Here is a 23,580-nt window from a genome sequence, read left to right on the forward strand (position 1 = left end):
TATCCTCTGGGATTTCTTACACCTGGTTTTTGCTTTTTCTAACCAAAAACTATATTTTCCTTAATCTTCAGAATATATCTTTTTTACTTTGTGGTAAAATAATCTCTACAAACTAGAAAACTGACATTCAGCCCAACTCATAGAAATTATATGATTGTTACCAGCCAATTTTGACAATGGAATAAGCAGCATTCAGAACCTATCTTTCTTATTTTTCTGAGTCAGTTACTCTTCAAGAGTTTATTAAAAACTTTCTAGTTTTGAAATTATCCATTTTGGTTAGGATAGAATGTTGTAGCAAAACCTTCAGAGTTTTATGATTAAATATACCACTAATTAACTAGCAAACTTTTTCATGACCATTGAATAGATGTCAGTTTGTGATAAGCCAATCTGCTTGAAAAATAAAAACCAAACAAACCCAACTAAAGAGATTTAGATTAAAAAGAGGAATGGCAGAAGTTACAATATATGGCCACAGAAATTTGTGTATAAAGTAGGTATCTTATACTTGAGCATGTTGGTGTTGGATTAGAATAGTTCCCTTTAAGAAACATTTGATTTAACATATAAAATGCTGCTGATTTTTTTTGTTTTTTAATTTGGGCTCCTTTTGTCCCTGTAAAAATGTAAATATAACATTGTTTGTGGAAAGGGAGGCTAATCTGAACTCAAATTCACAAGAAGGCATTGTGTGTGTGTGTGTGTGTGTGTGTGTGTCTCAGCTAGCCATACCCTTACTGGGATTTGAAAATCCCAGTAAGGGTATGGCTAGCTGATGAGAGCTAATTAGCTCGAAATAGATCTATCCTAGTCTCCCTTTATTTATTTATCAGTACAATTACAACACAAATATAAAAAGGCAACAGTAAAAATAAAAATATGGTTTTCTGCCTGCATGGTCTTTGTGATAAGCCGAAGGACAGAAAGAGGGAGTAGTGACCTTCCTCCCATATTTAGTCATACCAGGGGTTGTAACACAAATACACACACACACACACACACACACACACACATTATATATATATAAAATCTTAAATTTAAAAGAAGACACATAACATCTAATATTCTGAGAAAAACTGCAGTTTGTGTAATAGTTTGTCAATTTTCATAAAGAAAATTTGTAAAAAAATCTTTTTAAAAGAGTTTGTTAAGCCACACTTCATTTTTGCTGTTAAAATTATCACTTTTTTCCACCAAAATCAGAATAGATTCTTGAATAAGGTAGGTCAGAAAATATATTTGGGCAAGGCTTTCAGAAAGTTTTACAAAGAACCACAGAGCTCTATGACAACTTCATAGGATTTTGTAAGAGACTACTATGACAAGGATGCTGCTGATTTTCTTTCATTAGAACTTTGGCTCTTGATCAGGGATTATAGTTTTTTTTTTAAACCCACCAGGTTCCTCAGATTAAAAAATAGGAACCATCTTTGGTAGGAAGGTAACAGCGTTCCGTGCGCCTTTGGTGTTTAGTTATGCCAGCCACGAAACCTTGGAGACAAGAATGACTAGCACATATGTGTGAGGGGAACCTTTACCTAAAGCATTTTCAGCTGTTCACTTTTTTCTATTTTTTGTTATCTTCATAACACAAATTTCAAACTTTATCAGGTCACAAGCTTTTAGTGCTATTAATAATTCCTCTCATGAAATCTGCTCCTAATGTTTCTACATATCAAAAATAACTAGGTTTTTACTGAAATCTATGTACCATATTTTGTTACAGTATATTATCCAAATGACATGTTTTCAGATACCATAAAAATAATACTTTATTTTGTTAGGCTAATATAAGTATATACATTAATAGACTTTCTTGATCACAAGTAAATTCTTTGTTCATTCAATATACATCAGTTCTTTTAGATCTGATAATGGGCGTTGGTCCTTACCTGATACCCTCATTTTCTGGTAGAGACAGCAGCCAGACTGGGTATGCTCCATCAACCAATTGGACGGAGTCTACACTTATGATGTCATCGGGCCCTTGTGGCTCCGCCCCAGTTTCAGATGAAGGAAAACTGTAGACTTAAGTGAGAATTGTGAGCAAAAAGTGAAAGTCCATAGTCACTATCTCTCTCTCCTCCACACAAGGAATCCCCCCGCGTGACCCATACCAGGGCGGAGATGGCTGCTGTCTCTACCAGAAAATGAGCATATCAGGTAAGGACTAACACCCATTTTCCTGTTATCGTACAGACAGCAGCCAGACTGGGATGTACCAAAGACTGGGCTGTCCACTAGGTTGGGAAATTGTAAAAAAGGTCCGTTAGGGCACAAGCACTTGTTGCAGCACCCTGTGCCCAAAGGCTGTGTCAGCCGACGCATACTTGTCCAACTTGTAATGAGGCATGAAGACTGGGAGGTGCCCAGGTGGCTGCCTGGCAAACTTCTTCCAAGGTAGCTTGAGTGGACCAAGCTGCAGATGTTGCAGCATTGTGTGTAGAGTGAGCTGTAATGTTTGCACGGACCTGTATGGATTGATGTTCATAAGACAGTTTAATACAGGCTCTTATCCAGCGCCCCAGACTAGACGACGAAGGCTTGGTACCCAAGGAGGCCTGGCGAAAGGAGATGAAGAGAGCTTCCGAGTGGTGGAATGAGGCAGTGCGGTTGATGTAGATCTTGAGGGCATGACGTACGTGAAGAGTGTGCCAACTTGCACTCCCTCTCGTGATGGGGAGACGGACAGAAATCAGGTAAGGTCAACTCCTGACCTGGAAACAGTTATTGACCTTCGGTATGAATGTTGGGTCCAGTCTTAAGACAACTCGGTCTGGATGGAACACGCACAAGTCATGCCTGACTGAAAAAGCACCCAAATCAGAAATACGTCTGGCTAAGGTTACAGCCACCAAAAGCAGTGTTTTGAAGGACAACAGTTTCGAAGAAGTGGATCTCATAGGTCCAAAGGGCGCAGACGTCAAAGCCTCTAGGACACGAGGTAAGTCCCAAGTCGGATATCTATGTATGGAAGGGGGACTCAGGTTGGATGCTCCATGGAGAAATCTCCGGATCAAGGGGTGAGAAGGTAGATGTTTGGATGCCAGGCCGTCCAGAATAGAGGCCAGAGCGGCCACCTGTCGGCATTGCATGTTAGGGATCAAGCCCCCTCTGCAAAAAGTCCAATATCTGCGGAATGGATGCCCTATGTCTGGTTGGAACACCACAGAGCAAAAGTACGCCATGTGGCATCATAAATGCGGTTAGTAGAGCTTCTGCGTGATGCCTGAATGGTAGCAATGAGGTTGAGGGAGATGTTATCAGCTGTTACGGCTTGCCGCTCAGTCGCCATGTGGTTAATTGCAGCCACTGGGGGTTGGGATGACAAACTGACCCTTGGTGTAGAGACAGGAGAGACCGTGGGATGTGCCATCGGGTGGAGGTTGACAGAGTCACCAGGTCAACATACCAAGGCCGATGTGGCCAATTCGGCGCTAGCAGCAGTTCTGCCTCCTGCTCCAGCATTTTTTGAATTACCCTCTGAATGAGGGGAAGGGGAGGAAATGCGTACAGTAGACTCTGTACAGGAGACCCCTGGGCCACTGGCATCTGAGAGCGTCTACTCCTTCTGCCATGGGGTCCATGAACCTCAAGTAATACCTGGGTACCTGGTTGTTGTCTGCCGTCGCGAACAGGTCAAGGACTTGGATGCCAAACCATAGTGTCAGTTGATGGAAGACGTTCAGATGGATGCTCCACTCCGCCTGATCTATCGTTGTCCGGCTCAGCCAGTCTGCTTGGACATTGGAGACCCTGAGATGTGTTCTGCCCTGAGAGATGACAGGTGAGATTCTGCCCATTGGCACAACAGGTTGGACTCCTGCGTCAGGGACCAGGAACGAGTTCCCCCTGTCTGTTTAAGTGTGCCTTGGTCATGCTATTGTTATTGTGTGAGGACTGATATGTGTTGGGCTTGAACTCTGTGATGGAAGTGTCTGAGGGCGAGGCGAACTGCCCGCAATTCTAGCCAATTTATGTTGTTTTGGCTCTCTTCGAGGGACCTCTGACCCTGAGCACCTCACTGGCCCAGGAGGTCCTGGTATGTGGACCTTGTCAGCCTCTCCATTCAGAAACCATGGAGAATTCCTCAGGAACAAATCTCCCTCAGCCAGGGGGCGGTCTGTCATCCGCATCCCCAGTGGCTACAACTAGCTATCTGGCACTTGAGGAGGAGCTCCTGAGGAAACAAGCTTTCTGACAAGGTCATCCAAACCATACAAGCGTCCAGAAGGCCTTCTACTACTAGAATATATGACATGGGTCGCCTTTTCGACATGGTGCCAGAGGAGTGGTATAAGAGACATTTCTGCTTCAATCCCACAATTACTTGACTTTCTACAGGAGGGACTGGACAGAGGCCTGGCACCCAACATGCTCCGTCAGCAGGTAGTGGTCCTGTCCACTGTCCTTACTTGTAACTCTTCTCATTCCTTGAGTCAACACCCACAAGTTAAAAGCTTCCTGAGGGGCGCGGTGAATATCTGCCCTCAGGTGGTTCATCGTTACCCATCTTGGAACCTGCCGTTTGTTCTAAGAGCCTTAACGGGAGCTCTTAGAGGAGCACCCTTCGAACCTATTCGAAAGGCGAACCTCCATCACTTGACAATTAAGACTGCCTTTCTAGTAGCCATTACTTCTACTCGCAGAATATCAGAGCTGGCTGCTCTTTCCGTCAGGGAAGACCTATACATTATACATCTTGACAGGGTCGTATTAAGGCTTGACCCCACATTCACTCCTAAAATCAACACTCAATTTCACAGATCCCAGGAGGTGATCCTCTCCAACCTTTGCCCCAATCCTGTGCATCCTAAAGAAAGGGACTGGCATAAGTTGGATGTAAAGCGGGCAGTCTGCATTTATGTCAAGAGAACCAAGGACTTTCGGCACTCCGAATCATTTTTCATCTCATTCCATCCTGGGTCGCTGGGTCGCAAGGCGTCTTCCCACACGATTGGACGTTGGTTGTGGGCCTGTATTAAGCTAGCCTACGAACATCAGGGCAAGGTTGCACCGCGACACGTGACAGCGCACTCAACAAGGAGTCCCGCTACATCAGCAGTATGGGCGACCCAGGTGTCCATCATAGACATTTGAAGAGCGGCCACGTGGGCGTCACCCATGGCCTTTATTAAAAATTATAAAATTGACTCCTTTGCCTCAGCCGAAGCCTTCTTTGGAAGAAGAGTTTTGCAAAAAGTTATCGAGGCTCCGGACAACCTAAACACTCCCCGCCCTGGGACACAATAGCTTGGATATGTCCCATTGCTTGGACTCTCCAAGCAGTGCACAGGAGAAAGACCATTGGCTTACCTGAACGGTCATTCTCTGGGCGCTGCAGGAGAGTCCAAACCCGCCCAGGGTCTTCAGAAGTGTTTGAGACTATTGACTTGAGTATCTAAGGAATGGCCATCCTGTACGGCTAAGTCTTCGTTTTTAAACTGATCTGGATGAGGCAAAGGGAGGCGTGGTCAAGAAAAACTCACTCAGTCCTAGGGCAGTTAGACTGTATTTAATCCATGCTTGGACTCTCCCGCAGCGCCCACAGATTGACCGTTCAGGTAAGCCAACGATCTCTCCCCGCCAATTGAGGCCTAAGAAGTAGAGGCAGAGGGATCAGGTTGCTGAGCCGCAGCAGAAGATTTATGCCTATGGCCATGTGATGGAGCAGGTTGGGGTCGCTGTTGTAGGCCAGCAGCCACGACCTGTTTAATGGTTTCAGCAATGATGGTTGCCATATCAGCAAGAGAGGTGTACATGGTGGACCCAGAGCCATGTGTAACCGGGAGGGAAGCCTGTTCAAAGCTCCCTATTGAGAGGGATGTCAAAGAAATTGCCCCTGTTGTCAGGTTCCATCGAAGACGAGGACTCCGAAGAAGACAATTCCTCTTCTGAATAGGCTGGGGGAGGGTCAGGGCCCATGGGAGGCAAGACAGGTGGAGCTGGGGATGCCACTTGGTGATCCTCGGAGGGAGGGAGAGAGGGCTGGGCAGCTAGAATATGTTGTTGTTTTGGGGCCCTCTGAAGTTATTTCTCAAGGGCCTTCTGCCTGCACTCTTCTACCCTGGTAGTTGCTTTACAGACCTTGGGGTTTACTCCTGAGGAAGGGGCCTCTTTGGCTTGCCTCTTCCTGCTGCTCTTTGACCCTGATGGCCCTGCCTCTTCTAGTCCTGCATTTGTATCCATAGCTGGATCAGCCATTTCCCCAAACATAAATCAACACCCCAATGAGATAGGCAATGGTCTCACCAGTTTGCTGGCCAGGCGCTCCTGATCTGGTCCACCTGGGGTGATCCCGCATTGCTGGGTAATCCAAATGGCTGCTGTAGAGTTCGCACCTTTTTTAAAGCATCCAAAATAGCTGACTTTTTTTTGAGGCTTTTCCGAGCCTCAAAATGGCCACCGCCATCTTTGTGGGCTTTTCTGACCTGCAAAATGGCTGCCGATACTAAGTGTGGCCAGGCGATCTGCAGAATGGCCACCGGACTCGCCTGGAACCACTGCGCATGAAACATCCGGTCACGCATCCCTCCGAATGCTCAGAATCAAGGAGCGCCGTGGGGAAACAGCTGTGGAGCCGTAGCTCGTGAGCTGGCCAATCTGATTGCAAGGCAGGCTTCCTGAGTGAACTCATGGCCACAGGCAATCAGACAACTGAGGAAAAGCAGCTAGAAATCAGTGTCGAATTTCCCTCCAATTTGTAGAATAAAGGATTATTTAAGGACCCAAATTAAAGGAACAGCAATTTTTTGGAAAAATTCACCAATTAAAGATATAATTAAATAATTTGGAGGAGAGATCAATTCTCACAGCCAGTCCAGGTTGGACTGAGTCTGAAACTGGGGAGGAGCCACAAGGGCCCAATGACATCATAAGTGTAGACTCAGTCCGATTGGTTAATGGACGGAGCATATTCAGTTTGGCTGCTGTCTCTACGATAACAGGAAAACATGTTGTTTTCAACTAATTTTTACTATTATGTTTCACTTCAGTTAACTCATGATTGCACAATTATGTTTGTATGTCCAGAAGTTAATTTTGTGATTTTAATAACTTATAAATTAGATGAGAGGTTTAAGAATTTATTTCATTTTGTAATGTGATACATATTTCTAAATGCTTGAAAAAAGTTTTAAAAACTAAAGTCAGTTATCTATTGTGTATGATGCAAATATATAATTTTACAGTAAAGTCCCAGTGTCTAAAACAAAAATAACCAGTTCATACAGATGTAGCATCAAAATGGAGATCACTTCCGGTTTCCGAAGGCGACGGACGTTGGTCCGCTGTTCTCTGGTGGGCTCCTTTTAGGAGCACAAGCAGTCTTGGAGGGATCACCTGCCGTAGGGTGGCTTGCTGGAACCCCCCCGGATAGGCAGCAGCCATGGGGGGGGATCTCCAGTTTCGTCTTAGGAGCCGGGGAGCGTGGGGGGTGCATAACAGCACCTTCGCTGGATGGATTCGGGAAGGAGTTAACTACATGCAGCGGCTGAAGTGCTGGAGGTGAGAAATTCGCTCCAATCTCCTTAATTGCTTTTAACTGACGAGTAGCGGCTTTTTTACAAGTTGTGGATTCAATCTGTTTGAAGTAGGAAGATTGGAGGGGGGTTGCTTTTTTTCTTCTACCCCTCTCAGGCAAAGCGGCATTTGGACTGTCTCTCAATCTCGGAATGGAGATAGAGAGCAAAAAATTGTATTAGCCACTTGAACTAACTATGTGAAAAGATTTATATCATAAATACAAGAGCTGATTGCTGAGTTGTTTTGAAAGCTTTATGGAAGTTTTTAATGTTCTGCTCCTGATCCCGAGGAGGAGCTAAGATGGCCTGCTTCCTTCTTCTTCTTCGCACTTATAAATGAAGTCTGCCTTTTGAAACTAACTTTGAAGAAAGTCTGGCTTTATATTATCTCCCCTGAAGGACTCTTGGAGCCTCCCCTGTTACATGGTCTTTCTGGATTTGGACTATTTGATTTTTTTTTTTTTTAGTGACTTCTTGGCTTGGAACTGTGACAGAGGGTTAATTTTCACTTTTGGATTTGTCTGTCTTCTCGGACTCGCTTGGCTGCACGCTTCACAGACGCCATTTCTTTTGCAAAAGATTTATACTCTTTCTGAACTTAGACAATGGGGCCCAGAAAACCACCTACAGGCAAAATAGCCTCGGCACAGACTTCTACTGCATCCAGTCCAACGATTCAACAGACAAAGATGGCTGCAGCGTTGGAGGTGTGGAAAGAGCTGCAGCCAGGGACTCCTCTATGACATTTGGCTGTAGCCTGGCTGCTCCCATGCTCCCGGGAACCTGGAGAACCTGGAGAATGTTCCTATAATTTTTGAGAGCTTTACCCAAATTGCAATGATCACTGAGGCGCCGGATGGGGACCAAGATGAATGTGTTGGGGAACCAGAAGTGAGGAGAGGAACTAAAATAACGGCTAGGGATGGCCTAGAACTTCAGAGGCCACTGGAGGCCCGTTTCAGGGCTATGGATGGACCTGACTGATTGCCTAGATTAAAAACAGCTGGGCTCAGAATGCCCCCCCACCCACTAAGGATCCCACATCTGTAATTATATCTATCCTCAACCACCTTAGACTGTTTCCCATTTTTATGACATCTCTGCCTTGCTCCACTTTGGGAATATTTGAACATTTCCCCCCCGCCCTCTTTCCAAGTACTATCTGGATACTAAAGCCTCCAGCTTTAGTATCCCATTAAGATCTTAGCCCTCCGGCTATTGACTTTTACTACCTGCACCCTTACCCAATTGGGCTTTAATATTCTATCAATTTATTCAAGGTTAGACCTGCTCCGCCTGCGGGAGGCCCCTCTCTCGCAGGTATGGCCCTTGGCTCTTACAAGGGCCTGCCTTGATGACGGGTTTGTGAACCCCGAGAGGTGGAAGAAACGGAAGCTGAGGGGATTTTTAGTCAAATGTTTTACATTGTTTTTAGGGGGTTCCAGGGAGGGGGGGTGGGTTAACCAGGCCGGGAGGGAAGCCAGCGCCAGTTGAACAGGTGAGTCCAGGAGGGAAGTGAGCGGGGTGGGGGGGGAGAGGGAACAAATTATTCCGGCAGAGGGCTGTTTTATTACATTGGTCGCGGGGAGGGGGGGATGCGAGGACAAGAGAAGATCACAAGGTCGGTTGGGAGACCGTGGCTGTTGGCTACGCCCGGTCGTTTGTACAAACCCCCGCAGCCTAGGTGGTCAGGAACTACAGAGCCAGGGCCTGCGGCTGATGCTTTGCAATGCAAGGTCCGTAACCAACAAGGCCCCCCTCATTAGCGAGTTGATCTCGGAGGGGGAGCTGGACCTTGCAGGGATAACGGAGACCTGGTTGGGCCACGAGGGTGGTTTACCCCTCGTGGAAATGTGCCCACCGGGTTTCCGTGCATTCCATCAGCCTCGGGCCCTGGGTAAGGGTGGTGGGGTGGCGGTAGTTATACGGGATGGTCTGGAACCGAGAGAGTTCACTGTTCCTCAGATACCCGGTTGTGAATCCCTAGGTGTGAAATGGGGCCCAGGGAGGCAGTTGGGCCTGCTGATTGTATACTTGGCTCCTCGCTATACATCAGCGGCCCTGCCCGAGCTCCTCGAGCTGATCTCAGAGACGGCGGTTGAGATCCCCAGGCTTTTGGTCATGGGGGACTTCAACCTGCCGTCGACGGGAGCAGCATCTGAGGTGGCTCGGGAGTTCATGGCTTCCATGACAGCCATGGGCCTGACCCAATTAATTCAGGGCCCCACACACGAGGGCGGTCACACACTGGACCTTATTTTTGTATCTGAACAGTGGGCGAGTGATCTGGGAATAGGGGACTTAGTCATTACTCCCCTGTCATGGTCAGATCACTCATGTCTCCGGCTCGACTTCCCTTCCGCTACCCCCCACCGCGAGGAGGCGGAGCCAGCCTCTCCAAGCTGGTACCGCCCCAAGCACCTGATGGAACCGGATAGGTTCCAGACGGAACTTGGGCCACTACCTGTAGCCCTGACCCGCGCTCGGTCGGAGGACCTAGTGGCCGCCTGGAATACAGCGGTGGCTGGGGCCTTGGACCGGGTTGCGCCTTTGCGACCTCTCCTGCGGCAGCGATCCACCCGAGCTCCTTGGTATACCGAGGAGCTAAAGGTGATGAAGCGCCATAGGAGACATCTAGAGAGCAGGTGGAGATCCTCACGCTCCGAGTCTGATCGAACACAGGTAAGAGCCTATTTACGGACCTACCTTGTGGCATTGAGAGCGGCCAAACGTAGACATTGTGCCGCTCTTATTGCGTCCGCGGATAACCGCCCTGCTGCCCTGTTTAGGGTGACCCGCTCTCTCCTGTCACAGGGGACGCGGGGGGCACCCTTGCAGGGTAGAGCAGAGGAGTTTGGGGAATATCTGCAGGACAAAGTTGCTCAGATCCGGAGCGGATGGGCCCCCTCCAGTGGGCCGGACGAGCCGTCAACAGTGAGTCTTGTGAGACCATTCTGGGAGGAGTTTGACTCTGTTGCCCCCGAGGATTTGGACAGGTTGCGTGGACGGCTGCGACCCACCACATGTTCAATGGACCCGTGTCCCTCCTGGCTGGTACTGGCATCCTGGGAGGTGACACGAGGCTGGCTTCTGGGCCTGGTGAACGCCTCATTGGGTGAGGGCTTCCTACCAACTGCCTTGAAAGAGGCGGTGGTGAGGCCCTTGCTCAAGAGGCCTTCACTGGACCCAATGGAGCTGGCTAATTATCGTCCAGTCTCCAACCTTCCCTTTTTAGCGAAGGTTGTTGAGAATGTGGTGGCACAGCAATTTCCACGACACCTTGACGAATCCGAATATCTAGACCCACGCCAGTCCGGCTTCCGACCCGGGCACAGCACAGAGACAGCCTTGGTCGCGCTGGTTGATGATCTCTGGAGGGCCAGAGATAGAGGTTGTTCCTCTATCCTGGTCCTATTAGACCTCAGCGGCTTTTGATACCATCGACCATGGTATCCTATTGCGCCGGCTGGAGGGGATGGGAGTCGGAGGCACCGTTTTACGGTGGTTCGGCTCCTACCTCTCCGACCGGTCGCAATGTGTGTTGACGGGGGGGCAGAGGTCGACCCTGAGGTCACTCACTTGTGGGGTGCCACAGGGGTCGGTCCTCTCGCCCCTCCTGTTCAACACATATGTGAAGCCGCTGGGAGAGATCATCCGTGGTTTTGGGGTTGAATACCATCTGTACGCTGATGATACTCAGCTGTACATTTCAACCCCAAATCACCCCAGCGAGGCTGTCGAAGTGATGTCCCGGTGTTTGGAAGCCGTCGGGGTCTGGATGGGGGACAACAGACTCAAACTCAACCCCTCCAAGACTGAATGGCTGTGGCTATCGGCACCTCGGTTCAGTCAGCTGACTCCAACGCTGGCCATAGGGGGCGAACAACTGCCCCCTGTGGAATGGGCGCGCAATTTGGGCGTCCTCCTTGATGCCCGGCTGTCAATGGACGACCATGTGGCAGCCGTGGCTAGGGGGGCGTTCCACCAGGTTCGCCTGGTGCGCCAATTGCGCCCCCTTCTGGACCGGGATGCCCTACGCACGGTCACTCATGCACTGGTGACGTCTTGCCTGGACTACTGTAATGCTCTCTACATGGGGCTTCCCTTGGGACGCGCACGAAGACTGCAGCTAGTCCACAACGCAGCCGCGCGGGCAGTCATGGGGAGTACTAGGTACTCCCACGTAACACTGCTCCTGCGCGAGCTGCACTGGCTACCTGTGGTCTTTCGGGTGCGTTTCAAGGTTTTGACCACCATCTTTAAAGTGCTCCATGGCATAGGGCCTAGTTACCTGCGGGATCGCATCCTCCCACATACATCCCTGCGGCCAATTCGCTCTCACAGGGAGGGGCTTCTCCTGGTGCCGTCCACTAGGCAATGCCAACGGGCGACACCAAGGAGTAGGGCCTTCTCTGTGATGGGCCCAACCCTCTGGAATGACCTCCCCCCCGACATTAGAACCACCACTGACTTCCGCTCCTTCTGGCAGAAACTGAAGACTCACCTGTTCCGACTGGCTGGTCTGGCATAATTCTTAACGTCTACCTCCTGGGATATATATTTCCTACTGGTTTTTTAGGGGACTTAATTTTATAAGACACTGGGGTTTTAAACTTTGTATATTTTAAATTATTTATTTAGCAATTACAGTTCTGTCTATTTTATCCTCCTCTTGTTTATGTATTTATCCATTTGATAATTTTTAATTGTTATTATGTGTGATGTTTTTGATGTGGACTGTACACCGCCCCGAGTCCCTTTTGGGAGAGGGGGCGGTCTAGAAGTGCTAATTAAATTAAATTAAATTAAAAAATTAAAAAAAATTCATCATTTTCACAAGAAAAGACTGGAGAGAGTTCAAAAGATTTATCTGTTACTCAAATGTTTCAAGCTATTATGCAGGGACAAAATGAGTTGAAAAAGGAGGTAGCAGATTTTAGAGATGAGCTTAAAAGTGTGCAGCAGAAATAACAGAAAATAAACAGAGAATTGGTGTGCTGGAGGAGGGCGTGGCTGGGCTGGGGGAGGAGGCTAAGGCAGTCCAGAAGGGGAATATAGAATTGGAAAATTTTATGGCAAAGATAGAACTTGAAAGAATGTCCTTCTTTCTCAGATTCCAGAACCTACCGGAGACAGAAGATGAAGATCTTAAGGATATTATGAGTACAATTTTAGCAGAATATATTAAAAGAGATAAAGAACAGTTGTGGTGGGATATGGATCTGGTTTATAGGATTAATTCAGCATATGCCAGAACACATAATGTTCCAAGGGAAGTACATGTTAAATTTCTTAGGAAGACCACGAGGGATGAGATTCTAGGGGCTCAGAGGGGGGGGGGCACTAAAATATAAAGATAAAGAAATTGCCATTCTTAAGCAAATTCCGAAAATAATAAGAGATAAGAGGAGGAAGTACTCCTCCTTATCTAAGAAATTATATAATAAGGGAATTTGGTTTAGATGGTTATTGCTAGAAGAAATGCTGATCTTCTGGGAGGGAAACAGAAGTAGAATTAACACAGTTGTGGAGGCAGAGGCCTTCATTAAAAAACATAGTGTGCTCCTAGAGGACGGAACTATAAGAAGTAGTGAAAAAGGCGACAACACACAAGACATGAAGGAGGGAGGGGCTGCGCCTGGGGACAGGGGGGAGGGAAAAATAATGGAAAGAATCAGGTCACAAAAATAAATATATCTGGAATATCATTCTAATTGTTGATATATTAGAAAGTGGCAAAAGAGATGATTGAACACATGGTTGATATAATGTATAATAAGATGCTGTTTCTGCTTATCTTTTATTTTTTGGTTTTTTTTCTGTAAAAATTTGTGAGAATTGGAGAGATTCCTACTTCTAGCACGATGGAGCTACCAATTTTTTTTTTTTTGTATATCCACCTACCCTTTCCCCCCAAAATTTTAAAAAACCAATAAAATTCTTTAAAAAAACAAAACAAAACATGATGTTCAAAATATCCATTAAATACTATTATCTGTTCTTGATCAATTGCTTACACAGAAAGATTGGATGCATATAATGTATTCAGAAACAGAAGATTTCATGGCATACAGATTGCAGAGTTACTCCTTTTACATGCAACTTTTATTTTCACATTTTTCCTATCTAGAATAAAGCATGAGTGTCTAATTTTACTCACAGGTAAGTATTATATGTTTGACACAGAGTCCATGTCACAACAAAATAAGATTATGTGGTAGTATAAACGATTTCATAAGACAATGAAAGCTAAATTAGACTTTGGTTGTAAGATCTATCTGCATAATAGTAAAAACATCAAAATAAGGAATTAAAAATGGACTTGAAATAATAAACTTTATTTTTGTGGTCAGGGATGGTTGCTGCTGGTTTTACTACTGGTTTGCAACCTGTGCATGTGCCAGATGCACATTGTGTGGGTGTGCGCTGTTCAATGTAATTTGTTCTTCGCGCATATGCAGAACAATTTACAGTGAATTGTGCATGCGTAGTCACTAAAAATCAAAATGGTTGTGGCCCAGCAGCAGCAAGGGAACTTGTTCGGGGGTGTGGCAGGCCTGGGTTCTGTGACAATTTACAGTGAATTGTGCATGCGTAGTCACTAAAAATCAAAATGGTTGTGGCCCAGCAGCAGCAAGGGAACTTGTTCGGGGGTGTGGCAGGCCTGAATTCCACTACCAGTTCGGCTGAACCAGGAGCAACCCACCTCTGTAGTCCTTATCAATGAATGGCAATGCCACAGAAATACTAGATAGATAAGTTGACCCTGTGAGAAAAACACTAAAATAAAATCCAGGTGTTTTTTTTTAAAGTAAAACATAGTTTTGAATTTTAACTTCCTACTAAAGAATTGTATCCAAAGCTCAAATTGCAGAACAGAAGTTGTTATTGGCTGCAATACAAAGATACATTGTTCATATTAAATTTGAATTGCATTTTTTATATATCACTGAAGCAACATGGTTTGAAATATCAGTGCCATCATAAAAAAGATACGTTGGAAAGATCTTGGACTACCTTAAACCTTTCCACAAAGTAATGCAATCTGGTGTTCCTATCCCAACTTGTTCAGAGGTTACTTCTACGGAATGTAAAAAGTGTGTATAACAGCTCCCAACAAGGAAATAAAAACAAAAGCTATGTCATGGTAGAATTTAACATTCAAAAACAACTACTTTACAGTGTATTTGATTTCTATTCCACTTTTCTGTTTATTAGAAAATTAATTATTTATTAGAACAAGTACTTTCATTGTGCTCAAACTCTAGTCAATAGTACAGTATGTCCAGCTATCTGTAAATCCAATTCAGAGTTGATAACTTTACAGCAAGTTCTTTTGGTAAAATGCTTCTTTGTAAACCCTGTTAACTAACCCTGTAAGTTATACGTGCAGAACTGAATCATAATGCACTATTAAAAGAACACTGTTGTATGACAAATCACAATATTTGTTACATTTCAGTTATCAAAATGTTAGGAAACAGCAATTAGCTTCTTTCCAATGGAACTAGCTATCCTTTCTAAACATTTAACACACAATGCAGCAATGTACCTATAAAATATTCTATTTAATCTTTATAAAGATAGCACATGGATACTTATGCTGTCCAAAAATTGATACAATCATATTTTCCCCTTAAATTCAGAATACAAGAATCTCTGATTATAGTAAACAAAACCAAATTCAGCCAAGAAAGAAATAATGTACTACTAATTTTAAAAACCTAATCAATAATGTAGGTATAGTTGTCATAATTTGTGTTAACAATCTTATGCATTCTTCCTACCAGTACATCAACTCTGAAAAGGAAAATCAGCAATTGTGGCCATGGGATTATTTCAAAATGAAAATGGTCCAAAATAAATATCTTGTTAAGTCATTGTTTTAAACTGGGCCATGTTATGTTGTCATAGCATCAATGAGATTACTTATTTCTTTCAAAATGATTAAATGAGGTTAAACATAATGTATGTTTATATAGATGGGGCAAAAATTACTAGTTAACACATGCTGACTCAAAAATGTTATAGCAGTTATGGAAAAAAAGAGCCTAATTGAGGAGAGGTAGATAATTTGCTAGTATTTAGATTGAGGCACTTAAATATAACATGAAATTGCACTACATTCTCATTAACAACAAAAAAAAAAACAGTACTAAAACTATTTGGTGTGAAAAGTTAACTAATCCTGCAATAGTTTTTACCTAAATAGTGAGATGGTGTAAAATTTGAAAATGCTATCTTAGCCTTTCTAAAGACTATTTAAAGCCTGCTAATTTAAATCTCATTAATTTCACATTACCCCATTTACAATTACTTCCATTTGTAACACATTTGTTGAAATATATTCTATTGAAACAAACAATTCTGCACGTTGGATTTGTAGAAGGGAAAATATAAGTACAAATGTGAATATATTTTTATGTATTAAATGTTGAAATATTACCTCCATATACACTATCATGTTTCATACTGAAATATAATTCAACTCTTAAAAACAATGCTAAACAATTTAACTTAAAATACAGTTAAACTAACATCCTCCAAAATACAAAAATAAATCTGGAACAAGGTTCAAATATAAAGCAAAAAAGTATAAAAGCAGTTGCCAAATTATATACTGTGATGCAGCTCATCTTCATGCAGTTGAATTCAAGTGCCTATGCTTTTATAGTGAAGCCTTTTGGTTTCTTAAAAGAAATGCAAAAATTTAGCCCAGAATAATTATTCCCCAAGGCTTTGAGAGGACTGGGTGAAAGTAGAAAGCCATGAAGACACTGCTGATTTCGCACTGGTGAGAGCTCCTCCAACTGACTGACCTGCATTATGAAACAAAATAAGAGGGGTGGGGGGGATAAAAAAGTTAAATAGAATAGATTAAGAATTATGTCAGAAGCTCTTTTGCTTGAGCAATATTTTATTCATTACGGTAACCATTAGGCCATATCAGAATACAAAATATAGAACAATAAGACCACAGGTAAAGAAATAAAAGCAAGCATGGCATGGAGCTGGGTTATTTGAAAGACTGCTGCTCCCCAATCATATCAACCTATCCCATCAAGTCTGATAGGAAAGATATGTCACAGTCTAGTCCATAAAGGAACATTTATTGGGAGCCAGGAAGACAACTTTTTCTATAAAAGAGTTTTCAGTCTTTTCCAACTTTGTATTTGCATTTGCATGAACAGCAGGGAAGCCCATTACTTCTGCAGCCCGGTTCCAAATAGCTCAAGGCCTGGATGTGGCCCAGGGATTTGGGGACCCCTGCTCTATAACATTAATCCCCTGGAGATCATACTGCCCCTAATTTTGATGGCCTTCAAAAGGGTTGAAAACATGGCTTTGCCATTTGATCTGGAGAGCCAGTGTTATGGACGTGGAGCCTACCAGATGGCAGTATTGTTAGGAAACTAAGTTCACTCTTCCACACAGGTTACAGGAATTTTTTAAATAATCATATTTATTGTTTCAGTACTTTTAAATGATTGTTGTGTGTTTATTTTGTTTTATTGTTTTTGTATGTACTGTGTGTGCATGTTCAGCATTACATATTTAAGTTGAGTAGCTGTACCAATTTAGGCCGGGAATGAATGAATAAATAAAAGGCAAAATTAAAAGGAAATATAAATCATATTTTTGCATCATCTTTACAATTTACCACAATCACATCTTATATGCAGTTCTCAATTCTACTGTTGTAGTTGAATAAGGGACCATATTATATATAGTGTTTGGGTTCCTACCACACATGAAATAAGTTGTTTTAATATATGGATACCAATAAGCCATTTTTAAAATCTATTATCCAAAATATTGATTTGGATTATTATTTTATTGGATAATAAAGACAGAGATATTAATATTAAATATTAAAGGATTTTTACCAAGTACTGTATGACAAAGGAATTATGAAACAAAGGAGAGGTTCTAGTCATAACCCATTGGCTGCTGAAATCTTGCTGGAAAAATATCCCTCTAAGATGCTTGGGCATTTCTATATTTACATATTTTGCAGGTTGGAAGATAGTAACAGAGTTGGAAGGGACCTTGCAGGTCATCTAGTCCAACTCCCTGCCCATGCAGGAGATCCTACATCTGCCTCTACCTAGGATCAAACTCACAATCTCCTGATTGTGAGGCAAGAGCTCCACCTTTAGGCCACTGCAGCTCAGTAGTGGGTTGCAGGCGGTACGCCCCGGTACAGGCGTATCGGTGCCTGCTGAGAGCACCGGTTACCGTTCTGGTACGGTGCTCTTTGAGGGCCCACCCGCCTGCCCGTCATTCTTACCTGTCTTTAAACTCTTTGGCACTTCTGCGCACATGCACAGCGCATACACCTGCGTGATGCTCCGCCAAGTAACGAGCGTTGCGGAGGCTCGCGGAGGTGTCACTGGAGGGTAGGACGCATGTGTGTGTTGCGCGCATTCATGTGGAGGATGCCGGACCCCGTTGCAACCATACCAGTTGCAATGGGTTCAGAACCCACCACTGCCGCAATTGTTATGACTTTATAGAAACTGAGGGTCTTCAATGAGCTGAAGGTAACTATATCTCTCTGAGCTTCTACAATATATTCAAGATTATTTGGGCAGCAGTCTTCTTGTTTTCCAGAGATAGGTGGACCACAACGTCTGCTATAGTTTGAGACTTATGTAGTTCAACAGTTGAGAGGTCCTTGATGGTTGTTTTCTTGCAGATGTTTCATTATCCAAGCTAGGTAACAATTCAAGAGTTCTCTAGCTACTTTGAAAACTTTTGGTCTTTGCCTTCTGATCCCAGAGCTGGCAGGGCAAGATGGCACACTTCCGTCGTCTTCATAGACACTGAAACTTGACTCCACCCATAGAAGCTTAAGGCATCTTGTCTTTGTCTCCATGATACTCAGATAAATCTCTTGCTACATTTTACTCTGCTTGGAACAAAGGACTTTATTGCTTTATTGCCAGGAGCTGAATCCAGAAAAGGTTCCTATCTGCTTGGACTCCCTGCCTTGTAACCTCTCTTGGCGGTTTCCCTCCCTAATTGTTTCCTCTCTGTACTGACATTGTTATCTCTTTGCTTATTACAACGCCACCCAAAAGACCACCCCCGGGGAAGCCGGGATTTGCTGTCTCCGCCCCAACATCTTCAGCGTCCAGCCCCAGTGGACAACAGACTTTAACTTCTTTGTTCCAGCCCAAGCCTTCTGAGGTGGACTTTCAGCAGATGTTCCAACAACTCTTAAAGGGGCAGGAGGATTTAAAAAAACAACTAAAGGAGATGAATGAGCAGCTTAGAGAGAACCAAGACTGGGCGATTAAAAACTCACAGAGACTGGATCTTTTGGAGGAGGGGACGGCTGAGATGAAGGGGGAGGTGAGGGGAGTGCAGAAAGGGAACCCAGAGCTTGAGAACCACCAGATAAAAACGAAATTTGAAAGAATGTCCTTTTTCCTTAGATTTCAAAATGTGGTTGAGGCTGATGATGAAGATCTAAGGGACATTATGACAAACTTATTGGCTGAATACATTAAAAAAGACAAACAACAGATGGGGTGGGACATGGACCTGGTTTATAGAGTAAACTCAGCATATGCCAGAACACACAATGTTCCAAGGGAGGTACATATTAAATTTCCCAGAAAGACCACAAGAGATGAGATTCTGAGTGCACAAAGGGGGCAAGTATTAAAATACCAAGATAGAGAAATAGCTATTCTGAAACAGATCCCTAAGAAAGTGAGAGATAAAAGAAAAAATTATTCGCTATTAGCGAAGAAATTATACCAGAAAGAGGTGTGGTTTCGATGGCTGATGCCAGAAGGAATACTAATATTCTGGGAGGACACGAGAATTAGAATCAACACAACCACAGAGGCTCAGGCCTTCATGGAAAAAAATAAAGTCCTCTTAGATAAATCTGATGACACTGCACAGGACATACAGGACATGGGAGGTGCCGGAGCTCTGCTGGAGGGGGGAGAAGGGGCAACATCGAGAAAACTCAGATCACAAAAATGAACAAGAAAATCTGTTTGATGTAAAATGATTGAAATTATTTGAAGATAAAAGTTTATATGCTGACAAAATACCACTAACTAGTAATAATCTAATGTATTAATAAATGAAAAGTATGAGAACGGGGGGGGGGGCACTTCCTGCATACTGTAACTGCCAAAATTTGTAACCTATTCCACCACCCCTTTCCTTGTTTATTTTTTAAAAAACCAATAAATTTAAAAAAAAAAAAGTTCTCTAGCTGAAATTCAATCTGTACGATCAGGCATAATTTTGAAAGTCTGTCAGTTTCCACAGCAATGCACCTAAACTTACCGTATTTTTGGAGTATAAGATGCATCGGAGTATAAGACGCAGCAAGGTTTTGAAGAGGAAAATGTAAAAAAAAGGTTTTGCACTCTGCAAACCTCCCAGAAACGGTCCGTTTTTTGCATGAATAGCCTTTAGGGAGCTTGCACAGTGCTCCTGGAGGGACAAAAACGAGCAAAAAGTGACCCATTTTTCACAAAAATGGGCCCGAATAGCCCTTAGGAAGCTTATAGAGTATTCCTGGGGGCTGGGGGGATAAAATTGAGCAAAAAACGGGCCGTGTTTTGCTCATTTCTGCCCTCCCCAGCACCCAGGAGCTCTCTAAAAGCTTCCTATAAGCTATGCATGGCCATTTTGGTGAAGGGGCGGGTCAGGAGGCAAAAAAATGCTGTATTCAGTGTATAAGATGCACCCAGATTTTCAGCCTCTTTTGAGGGAAAAAGGTATACTCCGAAAAATACGGTACATATCATTTCCTAGTGCTATACAGTACTCTCTAAGCCAGGGGTGTCAAACACAAGGCCCATGGGCTGGATCTGGCCTGTCATGTGGTAGGATCCAGCCTATAGGGCTCTCCTGGAAAATGTAAGGGGCTGGCCCATGTGGCTTTGGCCCTATCTACTCAATGCGAAGAGGAAACATCAGGCCAGCGTGGCTTTGGCTCGGTCTACCCAATGTGAAGAGGAAACATGCCAGCAGTTTGGGGAATGGCATCAAGCTGGCCACGCCCACCCAGTTGGCCCCACCCCATGAGTGCTATCAAGCTGGCCATGCACACCCAGTCAGCCACACCCACCCAGTCACCTCTCCCCCAAGTCAACCACAGCCCTGATGAGGCCTCAATGAAATTGAGTTTGACACCCCTGCTCTAAGCAGTTTACAAATGTCAGGATATTGCCCCCAACAATCTGCGTCCTCGTTTTACTAACCTAGGAAAGATGGAAAGCTGAATCAACCTCTAGCCGGTCAGGATCGAATTCCAGGCTATGGAAGAATTAGCCTGCAATACAGCATTCTAACCATTGTGCCACCCCAGCTGCTAGCATTGATATTGTTTTAATAATTGTGTGCACTTATTTTAGAAAATACATTCCCAATGTAACTCTAACTGCAGCAACTGAGATCCTTTTAGCCACATTCAAAATACTTCTCAGGTATTGTGTATGCTCTATAATTTGTACATTTTATTTGAATTCCGTATAGGGGTACCTATGACCATTGCAGCATCCCCACAGTCACATGATTTACATTGGATGCTTGACAACAGACTCACATTTATGATGGTGGCAGTGTCCCGGGGTCATGTTACCGTGTTTCCCCGAAAATAAGACAAGCCCTGCTAATAAACCCAATCGAGTTTTTCAGAGCACGCGCCAAAATAAGCCCCTCCCCCAAAATAAGCCCCCCCAACTATTTAAGCGCATGTGCAACCGGACCACACCATTACCACTGGTTGCTTTACATGCAAGCAACCAAGGTGAGCATGCGAAACCGGAGTGGGAAGAGTGGGGGGACATACCCCACGCACCCCACAGCCCTTGCTGTACCTACGGGTACAGTTTGCCGGGCAAAAAGAGCGGTAGGCTAGCAATACGCTTCAAAAAACCCCTGTTCTGTCCCCATGCAAAAAGAGCCCAACGTGCTTCGCACCCTGTTCCCTCCCGCGGCAGCAATGCGCTTCAAAAAACCCGTTCCCTCCCATGCAAAAAGAGCCCAACGCGCTTTGCACCCCATTCCCTCCCATGCAAAAAGAGCCTGCTACAAAAAGAGCAGCAAACAAAGCAAAGTGCTTCGCGCCCAGTTCCCTCCCTTGCAAAGAGCCCAGCGCAAAAGGAGCGGGAGGCGAAGCAAAGTGCTTCGCGCCCCATTCCGTCCCATGAAAAAAGAGCCCGCCGCAAAAAGAGGCCAGCAATGCGATCACCCCCTCCCCCACCTGATCCCTCCCTCACCCCATTCTCTCCCGAGCAAAAAGAACAACTCCCACCAAGCCCCAATGATAACGGCTGCCTGGCTGCTTCTCTTCCCCAACCTCCCTTTAGTGAGGGGGTAGCAGTGGGGGGGGGGGGGTGAGACACGTATCTTAGTGCTACCAGAGATTGACAGCTCCGCTGCGTTCCTTGCCGTTTCGTCCAGGGAAGCTCCATGTAAAAAAAAAAAACCCATGAGTTCAACTAGCGAGGTTTTTTTAACAAGGGGCTTCAATGGGCGAAAGAACGCAGCAGAGCTGTCAATCTCCGGTAGCTCTAGGACGCGCGCCTGGCGGCTCCCCCCCCCTCTACACTGGTAAACGTTGCTACAAATGAGACTCCAAACAAATGATAGAATGGGGGGGGGGAACGAAGGCAGAGGACAGAGAATGAAACAGAAAAGGAAGAGAAGAGGGAGGGAAGGAAGGGAAAGGAAGGCAGGGGAAAGAGAGAGCAACAGGAAAGGGAGAGAATGAGGGGAGGGAAAGGACAGAGAAAGAAACAGGAAAGGAAGAGAAGGGGGGAGGGAAGGAAGGCAAAGGACAGAGAAAGAAACAGGAAAGGAAGAGAAGGGGGGAGGGAAGGAAGGCAAAGGACAGAGAAAGAAACAGGAAAGGAAAAGAATGAGGGGAGGGAAAGGAAGGGAAAAGACAGAGAAACAGGAAAGGAAAAGAATGAGGGGAGGGAAAGGAAGGCACAGAGAAAGAAACAGGAAAGGAAGTGAATGAGGGGAGGGAAAGGAAGGGAAAGGACAGAGAAAGAAACAGGAAAGGGAGAGAAGGGGGGGAAAGGAAGGGAAAGGACAGAGAAAGAAACAGGAAAGGGGGAGAATGGGGGGGAGGAAGGGAAAGGACAGAGAAAGAAACAGGAAAGGAAGTGAATGAGGGAAGGGAAAGGAAGAGAAAGGACAGAGAAAGAAACAGGAAAGGGAGAGAATGGGGAGGGAAAGGAAGGGAAAGGACAGAGAAAGAAACAGGAAAGGAGAATGAGGGGAGGGAAAGGAAGGGAAAGGACAGAGAAAGAAACAGGAAAGGGAGAGAAGGAGGGGAAGGAAGGGAAAGGAAGGCAAAGAACAGAGAAAGAAAAAGGAAAGGAAGAGAAGGGGGAGGGAAAGGACAGAGAAAGAAACAGGAAAGGGAGAGAATGGGGGGGGGGAAGGAAGGGAAAGGACAGAGAAAGAAACAGGAAAGGAAGTGAATGAGGGGAGGGAAAGGAAGGGAAAGGATAGAGAAAGAAACAGGAAAGGGAGAGAATGGGGGAGGGAAAGGAAGGGAAAGGACAGAGAAAGAAACAGGAAAGGAAGTGAATGGGGGGGAGGGAAAGGAAGGGAAAGGACAGAGAAAGAAACAGGAAAGGGAGAGAAGGGGGAGGGAAAGGACAGAGAAAGAAACAGGAAAGGAAGTGAATGGGGGGGAGGGAAAGGAAGGGAAAGGACAGAGAAAGAAACAGGAAAGGGAGAGAAGGGGGAGGGAAAGGAAGGGAAAGGACAGAAAGAAACAGGAAAGGGAGAGAATGAGGGGAGGGAAAGGAAGGGAAAGGACAGAGAAAGAAACAGGAAAGGGAGAGAAGGGGGAGGGAAAGGAAGGGAAAGGACAGAAAGAAACAGGAAAGGGAGAGAATGAGGGGAGGGAAAGGAAGGGAAAGGGCAGAGAAAGAAACATGAAAGGAAAAGAATGAGGGGAGGGAAAGGAAGGCAAAGAACAGAGAAAGAAACAGGAAAGGAAGTGAATGAGGGGAGGGAAAGGAAGGGAAAGGACAGAGAAAGAAACAGGAAAGGG

The 23,580-nt window shown here is 45.0% G+C and overlaps 1 protein-coding gene across 1 annotated transcript in view; it reads right to left on the bottom strand.

The window, feature by feature from the left end:
- Positions 1 to 13,194: 13,194 nt before the first annotated feature.
- The window catches only part of AVL9 (AVL9 cell migration associated), a 139,280-nt gene continuing 128,894 nt past the window's right edge, over positions 13,195 to 23,580 (bottom strand). The window contains exon 16 of the mRNA XM_081971281.1: positions 13,195 to 16,345. Coding sequence (XP_081827407.1) covers positions 16,251 to 16,345 — 95 coding nt within the window. The 3' untranslated portion in view covers positions 13,195 to 16,250. The remainder of the gene's footprint in view (positions 16,346 to 23,580) is intronic.

The sequence above is a fragment of the Natrix helvetica genome (assembly GCF_964273705.1).
Source record: "Natrix helvetica genome assembly, chromosome: Z".
Taxonomy (NCBI): Eukaryota; Metazoa; Chordata; class Lepidosauria; order Squamata; family Natricidae; genus Natrix; species Natrix helvetica.